A 22667-nucleotide genomic window follows, 5' to 3' on the forward strand; every position below is an offset into this window, starting at 1 on the left:
TAGCAACAGACAGATAGCAAATGTATTAGATATGGACAACCTGGGGTTCTGAAGAACTCACAGCTTAGTCAAATCAAAACTAGTTCTCAAAAGAACAAGGAGAGGCTAGTAAGGCATTTTCACTATCAGTTGAAGAATGATTCAAGAAAAATTTGAGCATTCCTCCTCTCATTCCTTTCACTTTCGAGAGATGTGGATCAGTTCTTCAGACAAAAAGTATCTACTGAGCACACTAACAAAGTTTATGAAAGCTAGAAAGTGAAAAAAATGAAGACAGTGAGCATCATACTGCCTGTGTGACAGTAATTGTTTGCTCTTAAAGACTGAGAAGTGACTACAAAGTTTTCAAACACAAGATAGCCATGAGTTTTACTTACTAATACTGTACTGCTTTAAGATGATTTGATATTCAATTCTTATTTTAATAGTACACTTAAAATTTCACAATTAGGATGCTGTATTTTGTTTTTGTTTTTAAAAGGGGGAGGGTTTACATACCTAACTGTATAGTCTGCATTCAATATTTACAGTAATTCTACTTAGGAATTTATTCTGATGACAATGCTGGACAACCCTTTGACAATTCAAGTCCCTTCGGAAGAAGGGAACTTCAAATGTAAGCAGGTCTTATGAGACCCTTCTTAAAAGAGAACTGAATATCCACTTATTCAAACCACTTGGTACAGTTAAAAACCCTCTATTTTGCCCCCATCACTAAGAGATTTTTTTTTTTTTTTTTTTGGAAGAGGGGCCTATTGGATACAGCTGAACACCTGTTTCCCTGTAGTGAGGGATCCAAAGCTTGACTTATCAACTGAAATATTCTTATAGAACAAAACATAAGTACTAATCAATCTACACAAGCCAAAGTAGGTACAGACCAAACAGGATACCTGTAACAGCAAAAGACAGCAGATGTCTAAATTCAGAGTCTTTTCCAGTAGGAAAAGACAGAGATCACATTAGGTAATAGCTAGTACTTACGATAAACAAGTTTTTAGTTGGCCCATCATGTTGTGAAATATTCCTGATCATCTTCATTAACAATGGGTCCTTAAATTTCAGGGCCCGCTTCATTAACATTTTCAAGCCATTTCCTGAAAAGAAACCACTCAGTAAATCCTCCAAATAAAAACAAGGAAAATACTGGCCGATCAAAAAGATATAGTAATAGCTTTATTTATTTATTCATTTATTAAGTTTAAAAGGGAAAGGTAGAGAATCTAGACAAACTATTTCTGCTTCCAAGTTTTACTTAGAAAGGAACAAACCTGTTCTATTCTATAATTTCTATAAAACAGCTACTATGCCCATATGTATTGGTGGGAGACTGTGTTATAAAATCAGATAAATACCTAAACGCTCCAGGTGTGGATTACACCTCCAAAAGAAGCCTGGCTCACTGTTCATTTCCATCATTAGGACAATCCTGCATATGTTCCCAGCATAAACTAAACATTTTGTAAGTTCACAAATTGTCCCTACCCACCTTCATTTCATGAAAGAATTAACTAGCACACTACAGTGAGTGGAGATGTACCACAGCTGTTGGACCTCTGCACTTCACTCCATGGAATAAATACATGCTTTACAAGATTGTTTACCAGTCACATAGAATATAATGGAATGCACTGTGTGGGAATATACACACAAAAACCACATACACAGATTCAAAGTATCTGACTGCACAGGACAAGTCCCACTTTTATATTTCTAAATGATCAATTTGCCTTTTTAATAAGTGCTATTAGCTTGATTTTTTTTTTAAACCTTTAATGCAAAATTGGATATCCTTGTTTCCCCTTCTACATGGCTATAGACAGAAGTGGAATTGCTGGCCATAGAATTCATTGATTGCAATTGTCCCTTTTAAATTTAAATTCTAGTAATCTATTACAGACGTTAATGGTGAAAATTCTGAGTACATGTAAAAATAAGAGCCACTGAACAACAACATGCTGCTTCAAACTAACTATGAAAGTAATGAAACCTGAAAAGCAGTGTAGGGAGCTAAGGAGAGAGTAACTGAGCTACTGAATAAAAAGCAGAGCCCATCTATACCACATAACAAATCACTAGAACCTCAAAGATTTTTTTTTTTTAATGGAAAGATGTAATTAGAAGTCATCATTGTGCTGTTGATTTGGTTTTGGCAGGTGAAACATTAGCTAAATATTTTAGTCATCAGGTAGAACAAAATCTTGATCTCTGTATATAACCATAGTTTTCATGTCACCAGTGTTTTACAGAACTGCTTGCACATATGGGAGATGTGGGCAAGCGTGGCTACTAAGTGTCACTTCTGTCATCAAGACCAATTTGGGAGGGATATGGTCATTTGTTTGCAATCATTACTCAAACGAGTGCATTTATATCTTAAGAGTGTTGCCATCCCCAAGGAAACAGTGAAGTTTCAGGACATTTACCTTCACAGATAAGTTGCACATTTCTTTTGTTAGCAGCAAGATTAATGCAGAAGGAAATAAGCTCCAAGTCAACCCGCTCATCAGGACACTCAAAGAGCATCTTCATTAACTGCCAAGAAACACAAGCACACAAGCTTTGAGATTACTCTGTTGATGGGTAAATCAGCTGTGGCGTATCTGCAGCAGTGTGTTTTATTTTTGCAGCTCTCATTGCTAGAGCTGAACACTGCTGTATACCGGCCAAAGACTTCCCAGTAGTACTCCTGTTCTTTTGGTAACAAAAGGGAACAACCTAGGTCAACATAAATTAATAGGCTGTTGCCTATAATCCTGTTCCACAGTTTAGCACGTGTCAGTGAATTCCTGGAAGATTCCACATGCAAGTAACCTTTCGATTGCCATCCTTTTATATACCTGGCTCCCCTATTATCCATTACAATACAGGCCAAATATTTACTCTAATTTTGTCCACTACAAACTTGACACTTTTTAAAATAGCATATTGAGTACAAGAACATGGCTCAAATGCATCCATTTCATTTTTTCCAGCACCACAGTAGACAAGCAGCACTACTTCCCCACTGAGGGGCTGTAGGACATCACCCGTTTTGCTCCTAAAACCCACTCAGTTCATAAGACATGTCAAAATTATAATGCACAGCAGTGTGATGACAAGACTGAGATTACTGGAAGTTGAAACAACTGAACTGAAAGATAAGACAGGACATAAAATACAACACACATAGCTCAGCTGTGTCAGAAGCGGGGCAGGGGGGAAGAAAGCAACTCCTCTAATCATTAAATAATTGTATGCTTGCCACCTGGTGGCAAGAGAGTTTGTAATGCATTAAACACAGGAGAAGATCGGGTCAGCAATCTGTTTAGAGGGAGAAAAATCGGGAACAATGGGATTGTAGGAATGTCACTCCACGACAGTTTACTGCAGCAATTCAGTATGTTTATCTATTGCCAGATAGCAGGTTGTCATTCCAAAGGGACCCCCAGATAAATAAAACATATTTAGGTTGCAACAGAGTGATTAATGTATTTTTCCTGGGGCTTTCATGTACTGATTTAAAAGCTATCGCTGATTTCTTCCTCTCCGTCTTGGAAAGGTAGAATCAGATTTCCCTTGGTGAGTTTAAGAACTTATAAAACCTTTAGTTTATTAAATCCGTAAGCTTGATGGTCACATAAGCAGAAATTAAGCAGAGAAGAACGTAGCTACTTAACACGTAGAACATGACCACTCAAAAACCACCCCCTGCAACTCTTCTGCTACAAAACCTTTAAAAAGAGATGTTTAAAACCCTTCGAATAACTTGAAGGGAAACAGTCTAAGTACTTACACAATACAAAATCTGTAGAAAAGAGATGGGATTACACTGTTAATTACTGAACTACTTCTCTATAAAAAGAAAAAATATACCCAGTTTCAATTAAACTCCATTCAAATTTTAAAATAATAGTTTCGTACGAGCTCCATGTTTCCCATTATGTCTTCATTTAATTTGATTGCTTCTTGTGCCACTTCAAAAGGAAGAGTAATTGCTGCCAAATAGGAAATATTAAAATTAAATTTGTTCTGCTTTTACTATGTCCATTGTCATCTTTTACTGATTTAACAGGAAGGCAGTAAAAAGACTGCAGCATGTGCAATGAAGAGGCAGTAGTGTTCAATCAGACAAGTCCCATATTGAGTATCAGATACCACAGACCAGGACTGAAATCACTGTGTCTAGACTCTCTGGCACCTGCCTTCACTTATTTACCAGTGACCAGAGGCCAACCCCCACAGCTCTCTGTTCACATACACCTCTGTCCAACCCCCTCCCCAGCCCCAGCTCAAACATCTTTGAATGATTATGCCAGAACTGCATGCCTCAGGAATCTCTCCTGACCGGCTACTCCCTAGCTCTGCTGTTTGAAGTGATGCTCTGGTTTCTGAACTTCAGCAGATAATGGCGGACAGGAGCAAAGGGTGCTGTCAAGAGAGGACGTTTACCAGCATTAAGCTGAAAAGAAGCTTACAGATCAAAGAGGGGCCAAACAGGACAACTGTGGTGGAAAACATGTGGGTAGCTGTGGAGAACCTTGCACACTGCTCTGCGGTGAAATATTAAATATCGCCATGACATCACTGCCTAACCATGCCCTTTGATTGGCCAGGTTATTACCAATAAATGCTTTTATAAGCATCTGGATGGCATTTGCACCTATTTAAACAAAACACGCATTGCTGAGGTCTAAACAAGAATGAACTGTTAATACTCACTTTTAACTGTTACTAGAATAGCACCCACTAACTCCTTGAATCCACAAGGATGTTTACTTGGGACAGCACGTGCAGCCCCCTTGTCAAGCATTTTACACATTGCAAATGACAACAGGGGACAGGCTTGGAGATCACTTTCAACAACAGCTTAAAATTCATTACCAAATATTTGCCAGTTTAGATACACGCCCTTCCTGAAAATAAACCCACAAAAGGGCGCATTCTATTACTGAAGAGAAAATTTGGTATTCTGAGGTAGAATCAAGCAGCAGCGAGCCCTTTTTAAGAGGCTGTTTTCTTCTCTTGATGTCATACCCACCTCCCCTATTTTTTTGCTACCTTTGTCTTCCTGTCCTGATTTTAAGCATTCATCAAGAAAATTTACGCTCCGATTGCTCAGCTTGTCCTTTCTGAACAGTCTCCGGACATGATTTGTGAATAATTACATTGATCACTGACACATCAACAACCACAGGCATCCTTAGAATTTTGCAGTTTTAGCCGAAGTCCAATTTAGGCAGTGGGAATGTTTCCTATTCCGTGGGGCTTTGGATAATGCCCTGTAAGCATTACTTTGAGCAGCCACTGCCTATCAGAACAACGATGTTCACTAAAGCTCGGAGCATGATATCACCGAAGTTTCCATAGCTCTTTACATCTGGCACTGGGGAGCTAAGAACCATGCCAAGATTCCCTGAAAGCACGTCAAAAGTGAGCCCTGAAACACAAAGCATGAGTTCTAGCTTGGCAGGTGACTTTTTAGAACAAAGCAGGTCCCTTAGATCATGCAAATGCCTTAACATAAAATTACTTCTTGTAGCAGAAAGTGCAGTCAGCAGGATGTTTACAAGAGCATTTTGTAACACACGCTCGTTATCCCCATCAGCTTTCTCCCTTCCTCTCCAAAATCCCTCCTGTATTTGGAAAAACACTAAAATTTTTGTCATGAAATAACGACTAGAAACATTCTGAAAACTTTCCATGGCAACTTCCCATTCTGAATGTATTTGATGTTAAAAACATGTTTGGCAAGAAAAAAGATACCACGGTGAAATTCCGAAAAAGCTACCGGAGAGCTTTTTACACTTATGCAACACAGACTTTCTCAACTCCAGCCTAATCAGGACTGAGAAAAAGCTTGATAAGAGAGAATTTAGTGTTTGTTTAAAAACAAACAAAACTACTCCCAAACAACAAAAAAATCTCCAGGAAGTTGTTCCTGTGCTTGGGTCAAAGTCTATGACTAGAGACAAAGAGTTACGAGACAAATTGCCGCCTGAAAGATCAGTGAAGAGTATTTCATTGCCTTCTACAGAGTCTTCACGTCTCCCCTATTGTGCGTGCCTGCAGTTAGAAAAAGGAGTTGTCATGTAGCAATGTAACACTGCTTGGCTGGTTTCCAGCTCATATCCTGTAATACTGGAGACGTTGAAATTTTGATACCCAATGGGATCAGAAAAGAATGCCTCCTAAAACAATAAAGGAAATACTTTCCACAGGGCTCCCTAAGGACCTACTGGGCACACATTTTAATCTCTCTTTAGCATTCCCAATCTTCTGTAGGGATTCATCAGGTCACCTGCATTTTTACCAACTCACTGATGCAGTTCACCGGTTAGGAGTACTGACAAAGAATATCTGTCACCTACCTTTTTTGTAGGACTGTTAAAAGACAGCAAGAATAGTCAAACTGCCCTATTAATAGGCAGCTCACTATTGACTCAGCAGCAGCATGGCTGTTCACACTTTCACCTGTGGGTGTCAGTGTGAGCTATGCTATGAAGAAGGAAGACATGCACATTTGTGGGAGGATGCATCTTACCACTGCATCATATAGAAAAGTACGTACCTGTGGGATACAGTCTGTGTATGCAAACATTGATTTAAAGCGATCATCCATGCTTATGTGATACAGAATACACATTGCTACTTGTTTGTAGTTCTCATTTGCTGTAAGGAAAAGAAAATCCGTTTCAACATAAGCCTGATATTTTGGGTATTGAACAGCAAGGGGAGAACGAAAAGCACAAAAATCCTAGTTAGGGAATGGAAAGTTTAAAACAAGAATGCAACATTAATGAAAGGGTTTTACCTGGCATAGCCAAATGAACAACGTATTTGTGCAAAGAGGAAACAAAGGCAATGCTGACTACTACCCTCTTCCCAGCACCTGAAAATACTTCCTTATCACCACTTTGCAAGGAATATATTTTCTGAAAGGAACACTTAATACTGACAGCCCATCCAGAGAAAATCTTTGCTGACTTCCAGGTAGGAAATTAAATAGCAAATGCAATGTTGATTTAGATGTAGACTTTCCTGTTGAAGCAACAAGCTTGTCTCAAAAGCTAAAGTGAAGTTCTAGAGAAGCCACCAATGCCAGAGAAGAAAAAAGAAAAAAAACCCTAAGAACTACTGTTGTAAAAAGCGTTGTAGAAGAAATTCCATGCCATTCACATACATGCAAAAAAAGCACCATTAGTTTAGGAAAAATAAGAGTTTTTCCACACATTTCAAAGACAATAGTATGCTTTCATATTAATGGATACATATCAAAGAGACAAAGATTCAAGAAAACTTGGCACAGTAAATGCAAGTAGGCTGTAAAGTATTTAACTGAAAGGGTCTACAAAAACAGCCTAGACAAATGTTTGTTAGCAACAACTGGGACGCGTTTGATCCTGGCTCACTGCTGAAACGTGAACTGAACATTCTCTTGAGCTATCCTCTTCTAGCCCTACACTACTATATGGGATAGCATGCTCATCTGAACATCTATATTAGTTAGACCAGGACGTAACAAGATCACCATTCAATTTATTCACAGTTCTCATACACCTGATCAGAAATATCCTACTTCCCACTTTTATTTAAGCTAAGCTGAATATTAGCTGTTCAACACCTCTGCAAAGCATCAAGATTTCAAGAAGCAACCACTCCAGGCAAATACATCATTGGGAACTGAAAGGTACCATATCCTTGCTGCTTAAAGGAAATTCATCCTGAGAAAACACACTTGCATCTTCTTTCAAAATTCAATAACCAGAAAAAAAAAAACATGAAACTTTTGGCAGTCGCCATTTCAAGTCAGCATTTGCCAAAACAACAGTGAAACATTCTTTCCCATGCCAAGCCCCAAAAAGTATCTGACCTTTCAGATCCTAGTGGATCTGAATATTACCTGTATGAAAAACCTGATTAAATCACAACCTTCCACACACCTAACAGCTGGGAGAAGGCTAATATTCAACTTTGAAAGCTACTGTGGCTACAATTAAAATAAAAGCACAGACTCTACCATATTTGCCAAAATGACACAAATTGTTTTAAGCAAGCATAATGAAATGTTTATCTTTTGTGCTTCTCTTGTGAAGAGTCACATTACTGACACATTCATTTGTAGTGACATTACAAAACCAACTATTACATGAAAAAAATTTGCTACGCATATAGCTAAAGGCTTCTCCTAAGCAAATATAAAAAAATTTTTAAAATAAACTATGCCCTCAAATTTCATTGGGCTAGGAAAAAAAGCTGTTTACTCTGCTCTTCGCACTTCTTTCCATGCCTCAATTTAAGACGCAAGCATTAAGACTCAAATTTAAGACTGCTCCAACGCTTAACACACTCAGCATTATTCTTGCACACTGAGCAGACCCTGTATATAAGGGTAAGAAGTGAGAGACTGAAAAATTCACTGACAAGCCAAGTGCCATCTTACATAGGGACTTCACTCCCAAAAAATATAACTGGCAGCTATTGACTATTACCTGAATGTGCCAGCACTAAGTTGATCTTTTTTGTATTTTTTACTTATCTGAAAGCTAATGAATAAATCCTTAAGTCAATCATTGTTTGGAGACTTGGCTGTAAAAAGTTCAAACCTCGCCCAGTACCTGGCCAAAGAACAGCTTTTCAAAACATGGGAGTGATACCTTCTCTGCTAGTTTTGACTACTACTGAAAGATGCCCATGAAAAAGCAGGCACTGCAGAAAAGACTTCCTTATGACTTGGTACAGAAGGCATCAATTATTCCCCCAACTGTAAAAGCAAGGGGGGGGGGGGGGAAAGAAAAAGAAAAAAAGATTTCTGCCAAACGTGTTCATAAAAATCACCAAAGTTTCGGTGGGGTGCCAGAAAGTTGTGGCCTACAAATGCTGGTAGTTTTGAGCATCAAGCATTTTATGACTCAAGGTGGAATAGCCAAATCGCCTAAAGCGGTAAGGGCAGCCCTGGAAAATAATGGTCTAGTCATTATGGATTCTTCTGGTATTTATGGCAATAAAACATGAATCATAATGAACTCATTGGATATTAAATGTGGGGGTCACAAGTACTTTGATAGGATTTCCACAAGAATTTACCATTAATTAACCAAATAATTATTTGAAAGTGTTACTGAATTATCCTTACTACTTATACAACCATTCCAAAGAAATTGGTCATTCCCAGCTGAGTGCAGTTAATGCCTTAACAAACCAGTCATTAACTGCAGTTACTGATTTTGTGGGAATTATTGTGTTATAAAATACACTCAACAGTTTATAGAAACAATACTTAGTTTTTTTTTTTTTTTTTGCAGCTGTAGTTCAGCTGGAGCAGCTGGGATGGAAAAATATCAGGTCCCTCGGGCTGTTTTCACAACTAGTTTTCTGCAAATTAGAGAGGGAAATAAATACATGATGGGTTCCGAGTTCAAAATGGCTTCAGATTTTTAGCCTTTGAACATTAATAAGCAGCCATGTGCCAGTTCTGTGGACCAAAGCCTTAATTACTTGCCTAGATGTTGCTAAGGTTAAGGATTGAATGATCCTAGTAACAGAAACTAAGGAAAAACAGTTTCTTGATCACAAGATCTAGTCCTAGTTGAGACTGCAAGCTTAAAGTGAAAGAGCCTCTGTCACCTTCGTGATAACAAGGGAGGATTCCTAAAGTTGCAGAACTGAAATGCCAATTTAAGTTTCAGCAGCAGCATTCAGCTTCCAAATGCTGAAACAACAATGAGAATATAAATTATGGGCTACATTATCCAAACGGAACAGTATCAGTAATTCATGTAGACATCATTTCTAATGGAATCACCAGTGTCTCCGCACTAGATATGAAATACACCCTATCCAACCCACATGCAAAACATTAACTGCCCTGCATCAAAAACAGAACTCAAATGAAGGTAAATAGCTGTTATGGCAGAGTGAATCTGTATTTCAGTTTCAAGAAAAGAGTATCAAAGTTTAAGTCAAATCTGCTGCAGAATTAGGCAAATTATAAGAAATCTAGAGGGATAAGAATGTCACAAACTGAATATCATCTCTATACACTGTCTCACACTGCTGTCAGGAAACTTTATTTACACTGAAACCAAGAAGAGTTTATTCATGCGTATCGTAATTAGTAACGTTCTTGTGAAAAAAGCAATAGAAAGTTATCTCAGCTTTATTCCATCCCATATTATTTCTGGTAACCAACTCTGAAAGAGTTGGACTAAGTTACTCCATGTGTGGTTTAGACACATATTGGTTTGATTTACATATGTAAATATAAATCATATTGGATATGTCAGTTTATTTTATCAAGAGAACCCGAAAGAATTTGCAAATCTGCTCATACCCAAAGAGACTAGACTATGTAAATAATACACTGTGTTATTAATTATAGACTAATAACCATTACTGTGCCACCTTTATTGTGTTTGAAACTGGCTGCCTACTATGAGCATGACTTTGAAGAAAAAAATTGAGAAATCTGAATTTAAGGAACTAAGCACATGTCACATCTTAAACATGGACATGTATTTTTTCCTAGGAAACAAAGAAGGAACTATAATGATATTTTCTAAGCCAAAGGACTAATAAATGACTAAATTAGGCTGAGTTATTCAATGTTGAAGTTACAGATATAGACAAAAAGGAAGTTGCACATCTGGAGCTCCAGACTCAATTTCTTTGTCTTGAACTCTATACAAGACAGACAGGAAAACACACAATAAACACCTTACTGCATCATTGCTACCTATAAAAGGAGACTAGGCGGAACCACTGGGTAGACTATATACTGGCTAAATTTAGGTATTATGTCCTTTCTTGAGGAGCGCTCTTTCTACAGAAGAACCACATTCTTGTTATTTAGAATGTCCTATAGTCCATCATGCTTGAACTGATTTGAATTCACACAAACTGGAAAATTATTGGGTTTTAATACCCATACTAACCAAATCAGGAGAGAAAATGGTAATAAGTTCAGGGTAGAGACAAAGCAGGAGGTAACAGGATTATTCCTGAAGAAGATAAAGCTACTTCTCTTCTCCTTTCTCCACAAAAGAAAGTTTTTGGTTTAGGCTATGACCGAGAAGCAAAGCAAGAGATAAATTAAAAAAATTAAACAAAAAACCCTACCATTATTAAAAGAAACTGAAAATTAGAAGAGGTTCTTCATTTACAAACTAAGTAAAAAACCCACTTCCAAAGTAGGTGGAAAAAAACTCCATGCAAAGCTTCCAGCAAGCTATGTAGATTAAATGCTATACGATTAAACGTAGATTTATGGAAGCACATACATCTTGCCATATCTGCACTATATTTCGTTAAACCATGTCAATTACTCCAATTATGATATTCTGACTTGGAGGCTATTTTTAGTCCAGACAAGTCTACCTGTTTGAAGCTCAATGAGAACAGAAGTAGCTGGAGGTATTCTGTGCTCCTGGCTCTCATGGTGCACGAGAAGAGCTCCTCAGCAGAGGAGCCTCAGTTCCAAATAGATGGTGCAGCTACAATATTTCGAGATATTCTTGCTCAAAGGAAAACAAAGCAAAAAAACACACCACAATGAAGGATGCTACCTTCCACTTTGAGAAAGGGATCACTTGCCACACTGCAAAAAAAAAATTGTGTTTAGTTTTTATTTAGTGTTATAGTTTAGTGTTTGCTTATTCCATTTTCAGTGCAAGTTTCTGAAGCACAGAGCCAATGTTCAAATTTGTTAAGTCCAAAAAGTGGAGTTACATATTGGTAGAGCTTTTGTGTCTCCCAGATAAAGAGAATTTACAATTCTGTACTATTCAAGACATACCATTCCCTATGCAAACACCAGCAAGCTCTCTTACAAGCAAAGTCTTGGCAGAAAGGTAAATAATTCAATTGTATTCTTCTTATCCCGGAAACATTACAGTTTTATTATGTAAAAGCTCATTCACTGATGATCTATAAGGGTTTCTCTCAGATCTGGTAGTTTTTCCAAAGAGGAGGAAGGTTACAAAAAAAGACATCTGAGACCCTTGCGGTACAAACAAATAGCTCTGTTTTATTCAGATACGTAAAGCTGTGCTCCCATCCTGCAAAGCATCTGTATGTCTGAGACCAAAGAAACAAACTGTTTCTAGAAGTAGAATTTAAATGGTGGGAATCTCTCTTTTCCCCTAAGCTCAAAGGGTTTGAAGATAATACTATCAACCTACAAAAGACTTTTCACCTTACCAGCTGCAGGTATAGGGACACCTGCGGATGGGATCCTGCACTGGAGAAGATAATCTGAGGAACTCTAAGAAAAGTAGCAGAAACACAGCTCTTCTGAGTTAAGATACTTCCCTGTTTTCAAAACAGCAAGTGAACTGGAGCCTTCTCTCTTATGTCTGAACTTATAAGAACTTTGAGATCTATGTGACTGCTACATCTGCAAAATTCTTCCAGATGATCCTTTGAGACCTCCCCTTTACCTACAGGCTTCACAAAGGGTCCAGGAAAGGTGCTTCTCTCCCCCTCCAACCTTGGCCCTCATCCAGGCTTTAGAAAGATTTTGCCACCGATTAGGAAGATAAGTGCCTCATCCCTTTCTTATGGGGGCTTTCTGAGAAACTGGAGTTGGTTGTTTCTGTCCTGTCATGCTTTAGGCATCCAAGTTATGCCCCGTAAAGCTTTAAGATGTCAACACTTCACATAGCTGACCAGATTTACATTCTACTGATAAGTATTAATTTGCTCCTGCAATGTGCAAAGAAACAATTAAAAGAATTCATTTCATTATTTCATTATGTAGTAATTAACATACTGTAGGGCCACACGAGAAATATTGGCTTGTGGGATCCTTCCTGCTCATCAGATCAGGGAGCTTCCGACAACTCAGCTCCCTCAACTCTAAATTGCTGCCATCTCTACCACTCCTGTCCTTGCTGCTACCTTAAGCATTTCTGTTTTCAGTCAACACACAACATTCACTGCTTCTTTTGTCTTATGCCAACATTATCCTCCTCAGTTAAAAAAAGCTAATAATATAGCTAAATACATACATGCACTTGTGAGCAGCACACTGCAGCAATAAGCTTCCGCTCATCTGAACAGTCACATAGTCCAAATATTCAGATTAGCAAAGATCTATTTGTAACAACTACAAAACCAAAAAAACCACTTTGCTTCTAACTTTTGACAGTTAGAAACTAAAGAAATCAGCAAAGTATTAGATAATAGACTTCAAAAACTTTCAAGCAAATATAAAGATTATGATGTTACAAATTTCAGTTACTTTTTCCTGACAACTCACATTTGGCATGCAGCAGGTGAAGGCTTTTGCCCTAAAAAACACTCTCTAGGGATCTTATTTCTGCTTCAAACACAGTATTAATGATACTGTATCTTTTCTACCTTGAATTTTGTATTCCCCGACATCAGAAGCCAGTTTTTCTTTAACAATACTAAAGTTTGCTGACTGAATCCATAGTTAAAGTACGTAAATAACTGCTTGATTCTAAGACATGCCGAGTACCTAACGTTCTGCTAAAGTCGGTAGGACATGCTAGGTCCTCAGCACCATTGAAAGCAAAACTGTTTATTTAGACATCTAAGAGAGATTTAGAGGTTGAACTTCCAGGGTTTTCTTTTTTTTTTGGTAAAACAAAAAAGATCCCTTGGCCACGCTCACCACAAATGATAAAAAACCTACCATTAAAATAAATCCCTTAATAATTACTGCTTTCCAACAGACTGGTCCCTGCAGTTGAACTGTTACTTAATGTGCTTCAGCCAGCTTCTACTATAAAGGAATGGAGACACCCCAGGCAATATTCACACAACAAGTATTAGAACCAGCTGCTGCAGAGCCACCTCAGGAAAAAAAAAAGTTTTCTCAATTTAATTGGGGAAACAGGAGGAAGCATAAATTTTACTGCCATTAATAACTTCAAGCAATCCTGATATGACTTTACCTCACCCTGATGGCTGGACATGTGCTTTTTGTTAGGGTCTTTGCCACATCTGACCCCTATTGTTTGCTCACTTGATCAGGTAAGAAAATGTACGTTTCTTTATAGGATAAATGAGGCTTATTAAAGTTGGAAAAAACACTGCAGTAGCCTATAAGAAGCTCCATTTTCCAACAGATGTGTGAAGCTCCATAATAAGTTCATTACGAAAAGGCCAAGTGAACTCATAAAGAGAACACATCTACTTTAAGCCTTCTTAAAAGAAACTTTCATAAAAGGAACAGACATTAAAAACCCACAGTGCGCCGTTAATTAGAGAGCAAACTACTACTTGGGTTTTTAAACAGCAGTCAATGTTCAATCCAGCTCGGCTGCATACCATATCAAGACTTGATTGTTTAAAAACCCAGCCTACAACTGTTCGGTTTAATGAGCAATCAAAGAATTGCAAAAAAACTTATAAAGAATGGAAAAATATCAGAGGAATTACAGGAGTTTCCAGAAAGGATTTTAGATAATACAAATACTCACAGAAATCATATCAATGAATCCAGTGAAGATGGACTTTTTGGTGAAGACTAAATCAAGGACAGTTAAAGTCACTCCCTGCTCTGGCCACCTCCAACTCAGACAAAGAACTCATAAAAGAAAAGTTTGACCCATTGTGGAGTAAGCAAACTATGGCACAACCCTTAAAACTTCTACATAAGATGAAGTAGACACTCCTTGGTATGCTGATATGAAGTCTTGGAGCACCAAGAAACGAAGGCATTCAAATCAGCATGCTCACATTCATGAAAGAATATAGGCTCGGTATATACTGTAACTGAAAAAACTATACTGTTGCTATTTGGGACTGATCACATTGTATTTCAGACTTCTGTATAACAAACTCATCTGCTTGGCTAAAGGGAAATACAAACCCACAAAGCCAGTTTTCTTTTAGTCACAGCAATTTGTACTTAAAAGCCTAGCCCAAGATGTTCATCACCTCTTGTTTTGAGATGAACACCATGACACTGTGTAACACTTGCACAGGCACATGCACAACCCTGCTGCACTCTCCTCCCACTTTGGGCTAGATTTGTAACCGGTACTGTTTAGCAACACACCCATTTTCCAGGTCATTAATACCTATGTTCAATCAGACCTTGATTTTCATAAGCAGGTAGTGATTTCAAGCAACTAAGTTGAGACACTTTGCTGGGGGAGGAGGGGGAGGAGGATACGGATGGACTGACTTCCAAGCATCCTGGGTTCTTCACTCTTTAAACATAGTTTGCACCAGGAAGTGAATGAAAAAAAGAACAGTTTTTCAAGACATTACATCTTCACTATACCTAACTGTCCAGCAGCTCAAAGGAATGAATCCACATACCACAGTTTTGCTCCCTGCATGCATCCAGAGATACTTGTTGAAGAGAAAAAAGTCCTCCCTACTCCTCTTGTCCCTCAAGCATCAACATCGTTCCCTCTGAAAGTTTTCACACCATTCATTATCATTTATATCCTTTACAGAGCAATGACTAACTCACGGATGGACACAGAAACCCCAGGACCGCCTGCCACACCCTCATTCTGCCAGCAGCTCCTTCTCAACAGGGGTTCATCAAGAGGAGGTTGCAGCCTCCCATCACACACACAGCAGCACTCAGCTGGGTCTGTGAGAAGAGCAGGGAGTGTGTGCAGCAGAGAACATAGAACTATTTGTCCTGCTTCACAAAGGATTTAAAAAAAGAAAAAAACCAAACTTGTACACAGCACAAAAGAGCACCCTTATTAGAAGAATGTGAACCGCAAGCTGTGCATGTATTTAAGAGCGCTGTACTAAAAATTTTGTATTTGGTTTGGCCAGTTAACTGAAAAACAAAGTGTATTTGGTCCAAACAAGAAGTGACTTTTCCTATTCTTCCCTGCAGACATAATGCTTTTTGTTTCCTGCCATGGCATTCTACTGTAGAAACCCATTACAAATCCAGGAGAAGGGTTATGAATAGGGGTAGCATTTCCCCTTTTGCCCAGCAGTGGAAGACCAGCCATAAGGAAAAGGAAGGATCTGCATCTGCTTTAAGACTCAACTCTACACTTCCCACTTTCAACCTGTATACTGTCCACAAGCAAATACACTAACCAAACTCTAATGTATTTGGAGCAAGTCACTCTCCTAATCCACATTGCTTGAGTTATTCCATGCAAAGTGAAATAAGAGCAGCGTAAGGGTGAAGCAAGCCTCTCCAAAATATTCTGCAGCACACTGGTTTGGGCTCTTCTTCCAAGGTGATGATTAGAAGGCAGTGAAACTGAGTTTTCCACATCTTGGGCAAGTGTCCAGTTTAAACCACTTGGTGAATTCACCTGAATTCTCACCCTAAGTCTACTGAAACCACATATCTGGCAAATAAAACATTCACATAGAAAGTGTATTTTTTTTAAAAAAAAAATGATCACTCTGTAGACTCAAGAATTACAAGGAGAACCAAAGTCACACAAATCAACAAAGTCTCTTTCCACACCCTTTCAAGCAGCCTGTGTATGGACGTACCAGAGTACAACAAGCTATATCTTACAGACCTCCACAGCTCTCCTCCAGCTTCTGATCAGTAAGTCTGAAACTAAATTTCTCCTCAGCTGCACCCAGCTCTTTGAGATTAAGAGCATAACAAAGATCGGCTGCAGATGATTAGCTTGGGTGTCTGGAGGGAGGAGCAGGAGGAATCTTGTCATATACAATACTTCAGACTTGTGAAGAGAAGCCACGAAAACTAGCAAGTGGTGTTGACTGGCAAAGCTACATGAGGAAGCAAGCATTGGCACTATTAAAAAGAAAAGGATAATTAAAATGGAAACCAAGACTGAGTAGAATTTCTCATGTGCATGCTTTCAGCAGCAGCCTCAATGACCTGAAGCAAGAGAGGAAGAAAGAGGATGGTTCTCCAATATATCCATGCCATACTTAGCCCATTCCTTTGATAGCTCAGTTTAAGCCAGTCCATCCCCTCAATTTCCAGCCTCAATCTACCTTTCATATCAAGTCCGTCCTGCTCCCAAGCCATGAAACATCCCTTGAGAAAGGTGTACGTCCTCCAAAATTGCAGACTGTCAAAGGAGGCCACCTCAGCGCTCAGTTCTAAACTGCTGCCTGACAAATCCTGTCCATTACTTATTTGCTATCCCAACTCTCCTCTTAAGCACCTAATATACTTAATTTATACTCACCTCAAATCCTGTGCTAAAGACTCTAAGGCACAGCATGCATAAAGGCTAAATTTCAGCAGACCGAGTCAACAAGCTTGACCTCTTGGTATTAGGAGCTGTATGGTAACTTGTCAACAGTTGCTAAGGTGTGTTAGCACTTTAAGGTGACCTGCAAATACAAGCTGAAGGGTACTGACTTGAATAATGTGTGTTGAATGCCCAAATAACCTGTATAAAAGGGGCATCTGGCACACAATTATTTTATTATTGAGGTCACAAGCTTCCCTGAGCCAGGACACACACAATTATGTATTTGGGAATTATCTGAATCGCAATATCAAGAAAATTCTTGTGAATCAGGGCTGGCTTAGGAAACAGGTAAAACAACAGATAATACTTCTACTTATGTTTTTCTAATGGGCACACTGCAAAATAAGTATCAAGCAAATCTAAAGTGAAGAGATAGGGAAAACAGCACATGCCTCCACGCAATAAAGAGAGGTGAAAACTTCCACATCAAGGAAAGAAGAACTGCCCGCAGAGCCAAGCACAGGCAGCGACACTTCTGGAAGCACTAGTAGAATTTGCTACAGATTATTCTAACAGATGCTTCAGGAACAGATTTCAATTTTAACAGCCAATTCTACTGAACTGAACAGCCTTCAGCACAGGTCTAAGTCCAGGAGAATAGCACTGGAAGAGAAATACTCCTCTCCAGATTAGAGTTAGGCATTAGAAAGTGGGTATCTAATGAGTTTAACCTGACACCAGTGTTAAATAGAAAATTTGTGGGAGCTGGGACACCTTGGTGATCCGAGTCATATCAGTTGTCTGTGAAGCCCTAGACCTAGTCCTGGACCACAGTGCTGGGTGCTGAAAAAAAACAAGATAAGTTCCTCCTCCAAAAAGCTTATGATTCAAGCTGAACCAGGCTACCTAGCAATATCTTCTCTCGAATGAGAGAAAACATTTCCTGACCAGCTTCAACTTCTTAGCCTACTTTGCTGCCAAATAACTGTCTGGAGAGAAAAAGTATGAAGAGGGATTCCAAATGTCATTTTCTGCTTCCTCCTAGTTCAGCCTGGAGAAGGATGGGAAGTGGAGACATGTTGAGGGCAGAGAGCATGAACAGATTTGAGGCATTTCAGGATATATCAGGTAGCCATTACGTTAGTCACTGACACAATTAAGGCTTCCAAACCCATGCAAATTTTCATAGTACTAACTTGTAAATTAAACAACAATAAGGTAACGTTGAGGTTGAATATAAAATTGAGAAGGCAAATAATCTTAAGACTGTATAAAGTTAGCAAAGAAAGCTCATAGATTCAGTGCTGCATCCCACTTGTTCCATCAAATCTGGATACACCAGCTGCACTGGATTCAGCACATCTCAATCCCAACGCATCACAGAAAACTTTCACAAAGTCTTGCATCAGAGCATTTTATGTGCTTAGGGCCCTGCAATATAAGATTCTCAGCTCCTATTTAAAAGTGAGCACTCAGCAATTCTTACAGCCAAACCCTACTAAACATGCAGTGTATCTACCCAAAAGCAGCTTCTATATAGTATCAGCCAAAGAGCACACATGGAGCAATAAAAGCTTTCCTCTTTAAAACTCAAGTGTACAAGAGCAAATCAGACAACCCTGTGCTTTTTCCAAACTCCTCACTGGGTCCATAGCTCTTCCATACAGCCAACAAAAAATTTCACTTGTATCTGAAGTACTCACAGGGGCTAACCACAAATTACAGACTGTCAAGCTTAAAGTCAAAAAAAAAAAAAAAAAAAAAAAAAAAAAAAAAAACCAAATCAGTCCTGCCTAGAAGTTTCCCAACTTTGTCAGCTTCAAGTCTAACCTCTTTATCTGGACTACTACACTAACTAGAAGTAGTGAGTATGTGCAGCTCTACAACAAGAGGTAGTTGGTATCTCCATCAGCTAAATTCCCTGAGGTAACTGGCTATTTTTCCTGGGCACTCCTCCAAAATACAAGCATCATTTAAGTGTCAGCTCAAATGATTCTCAGTTAGCTATCAAAGTTGTTTTTAAAGACAAGAAAACTGATTCAACAGTTTAAGAGAAAATGGGAACCTAGTCTACTGGGAACTTCATTATTGTAGACGTCCCTCTAAATCTTCATCTGAAAGATGGTTTGAATGATAGAAAGACTGGAGATAGTGAGACAGTTCTTTGGGAAATACATAAATAAAAGACCTAGCAAATTTTAGGCACACTGTCGTGATGCCCACTTCACTGGCCCTGAAGAAATGTCCACATTAGAACAAGAGAAAACATACCTAGAAGCGCAGTGAGTTTGGGAAGCAGACCAACTTGTACCATTTTATTTCTCAGGCCTGTATCAAAGGAGAGATTTAGTAAGAGTCGAAGAGTGATGTTCAGCAGGTCTTCATGTTCACAGGGTACCATTTTCACAAGTTTTTCAACAATATCCATTTCAACCTGTACATCAGGAAGAAGAATCAAGTCCATAATCCATTGAAACTTAACTTTGTGTTCAGTTTAAAAAGCCCCGTTTTATACATTCACACAATTTGCACACACAAGTGCAATTTCCACCCATAGTAGTGACTGTCAATGCATTTTCATCTGAAGCAGCCTTACATATAAAACTGTGGTTTAAGTCTTCTGCATTGGGTTACCGGGTAATGATGAATAAAAAGTTTTGAACCAAACGTTTTAGCTGTCCTGGAAATATGACCCACAGTTGGAATACTGTGAGAATGTAGTCAGACGACATCACTTGCAGGATTGGGGTGGGAGGGCAGGAGGGGATCAGGAAGCTCATTTAAATTTAGACACAAGCAACCCTGGAGGAACCAACATTAAAGTCAAATAGATACCCAACCAAGACAGAATTTGAGACCTTTCATTATGAATTTCAATGAACCCCTAGACCAAACTTTGCATGTGCTCTCAGAAAAGGCATGCTGTCCTGTATGTTAATTTAATAAAAGTATGAAAGTCATCTTGAAACATGTATCGCTTTCAAATTAAAAAATGGAATCTAAGTGGTATCAGTTCCTGAGATCATGTTCTCTTTACCAGCCAGAAAAGACATCTGATCAACTGGCAAGACTTCAGAAAGTTTTTATCATCTTTTAAGCAACATTTCTCTGCTTTAATTTGTCAAATCTTTTGAATCTTATGAATGCATTCATTCTCTGCCTCACAGAACCTTCTTTGGGCAGAAGAAAGCACATAAAATTACTCTGTATTTTTCAAACTTTTGCATGTATGTAATTAGTCTTCCCATTATAAATATACAGAGAATAAATTCTAAGAAAAGAAACTGAAGCTCTCACCACATGGCATGGGGTAATATTCAAATAACTGACTGGATACCTTTGATCAAAAACAATCAGATAGCAAGAACTCCTACTTAACTGCTTTGAGTCTAATGTGGCACTTGAATTCCAAGGGAAAGAATGTGCTATAAATATAGGTGGATTATTTAGTTTTACTTAGAATCAAGCACTACACAACTAGTCTTCGTTCATTTTGCCTTCAAAATTTGTGTTATTGCTTCTGATACAAACATCAGAACATCATCTCCTTCACTGGTAAGCTTCCATAATAATATTTCAGAGAAAAAAGTATGCATCTCTATTATCAGATAGAAGTGTTCTAACAGACAGCTAATCTAAAGCATACAAACCTTTTCAAAAGTCTTTTCATGGCTGTTCAAACCCTCTGCAATAAAATAAACTCCACAATTATTTCATTTGTCTTTCTGCTAAATCAAATGGAATGTGAGAAGTGTGCCAGGCAGTGGGCTGCACAGCTAATCCTTATTTTCCTAATAAAGTGCTTCAGGGCACTGCACAACTATAAATTAAATCAAAAACCAATCACCTGATAAATAGTCTATATTCCTCAAAACCACATGATTGATGTCTTATTTTTAAGAAATAGGATATCCTCATATAAATATAGGAGATACACAAGCATATTCACCAAACACTGTAGACGAGGTGTAACAGAATTTCAGTAGCAAAGATGCAATTAATATTCTATTGCATTTACACAAACCTTTTCATTGAATGATCTAAGTGTGACAGTAGTCTCAGATTACCTCTTGGATAAGGAAAATTTAACATTTTGATTAACAAACTGGTATACCTAGGTACAGAAGCGAAGGCATTTATCTGTTCCATTGCCATTGGGAACATACTAAACAAAAAACTCAGCTAGATCCTGAAGTTTGGGGGGGGCGCACACACATGGAGACAACTTACAATTTCAGATATTTGAGATTTTGCCTACAAAAGCTTATGAAAAGTACTGCTGCCTCTAATTCATGGGAGCTATTGGCAGCATGAAGGAACAGTTCTGAGGTGCTTTTGAAGAGCAAGCTGACTTTGGGAAGAAGTAGACTAGTTTAACAGACTGCCAATGGATAACTATATCTCCCTTTCCAAGCTAATACATGTTAAGGACATTAATACATTGTCAAAAGAATCTAATCTGGGGGGAAGGGTCTCAGGGACCTCTAAGTGTGCATATGACAAGACTCTGGGGTGCTAACTTCAAAATCTGAAATTCTTTGTATCATATTTTGGTATTTTGGGGATGGCACAGTTCTTCAGATATTTTCGCAGCATGTTACGGCTGGTCTTTGCCTTTCTTTCTTTTATTCATTTTTGTAGTGCCAGCCCCCTTCCCCCCCCAAGCACCCACCAAAAACAAAACGGGGGAGGAAAAATAATAATAATGACCAGGGCTATAGATATTTTGGGTGGAGACAGAGATGTCTCCCTCTTCTGTCCAACCACTCAAAGTCTTTAGAGAGTGTGCATCCCTTTCCAACCTTGCGGTGGACTGCTATGAGCCTTACCATATCATTTTTGTTCTCCATAAAAATGCTGAGTTTCTTCAAGAAAGATACAACCAGGATAAGCAGCTCAAAGTTGTCACGATCCAGAGCTTTCACTAACATATGGACAATGTTCTTGTTTCTCATCTTCAGCTCAGTGCGAGTGTCCTCAGCAAGATTTAGGAGCAAGTAAAGTGCAACTAAAAGTCAAGACAAATCATACCAACCGACTAAAGACATTGATACTAAATGAGTTTATACATAAAGTATTTAAGACAAGACCTTCAGAAGCATTCCACTCTCTTCCAAAAGCATTTTGAAGAAAACTGACTATCAGTGCTTTTTATTCACATTTAGAAAGTTTTAAAAAGATTATAGTTCTAAAACTGGCTTAGCAAAAAAAACATAGATCATAAAATTTAGGATCACTAGAAGCTTTTTAAAAGTTTTTCTTTCTAGTCCAATGGGAACCATTAAAAACTAACCACCCCCAAACAAAATACACAACACCCCTTCCCCCCCCCCCAAAAAAAAGACAGGGGAAAAAACAAACTTTTCCTGGGAGAACTTTGCAAAACTTCTCCCAGGAGTGCTTTGCCACCCATACTTAATGTTAGATTGAAATGGTCTATTTGAAGACAAAACTGAAATAAGCAGATTAAAAGCTATTCAGTCTGAGTCAGATACAAGCTTTAACTTTCCGGTTAAGTAAAAACAAAACCCAATTCACCCCCAAACC

General features: G+C 38.4%; 1 protein-coding gene across 1 annotated transcript in view; it reads right to left on the bottom strand.

The window, feature by feature from the left end:
• KIFAP3 (kinesin associated protein 3) overlaps nt 1–22667 on the bottom strand; it is a 71445-nt gene that overhangs the window by 36823 nt on the left and 11955 nt on the right. Inside the window, exons 9-13 of the mRNA XM_064515671.1 lie at nt 21950–22128; nt 19392–19554; nt 6551–6651; nt 2427–2535; nt 985–1097 (exon numbers count right to left, since the gene is read on the bottom strand). Of these exons, the coding sequence (XP_064371741.1) occupies nt 985–1097; nt 2427–2535; nt 6551–6651; nt 19392–19554; nt 21950–22128 (665 nt within the window). The remainder of the gene's footprint in view (nt 1–984; nt 1098–2426; nt 2536–6550; nt 6652–19391; nt 19555–21949; nt 22129–22667) is intronic.

The sequence above is a fragment of the Dromaius novaehollandiae genome, chromosome 8, assembly GCF_036370855.1.
Source record: "Dromaius novaehollandiae isolate bDroNov1 chromosome 8, bDroNov1.hap1, whole genome shotgun sequence".
NCBI lineage: Eukaryota > Metazoa > Chordata > Aves > Casuariiformes > Dromaiidae > Dromaius > Dromaius novaehollandiae.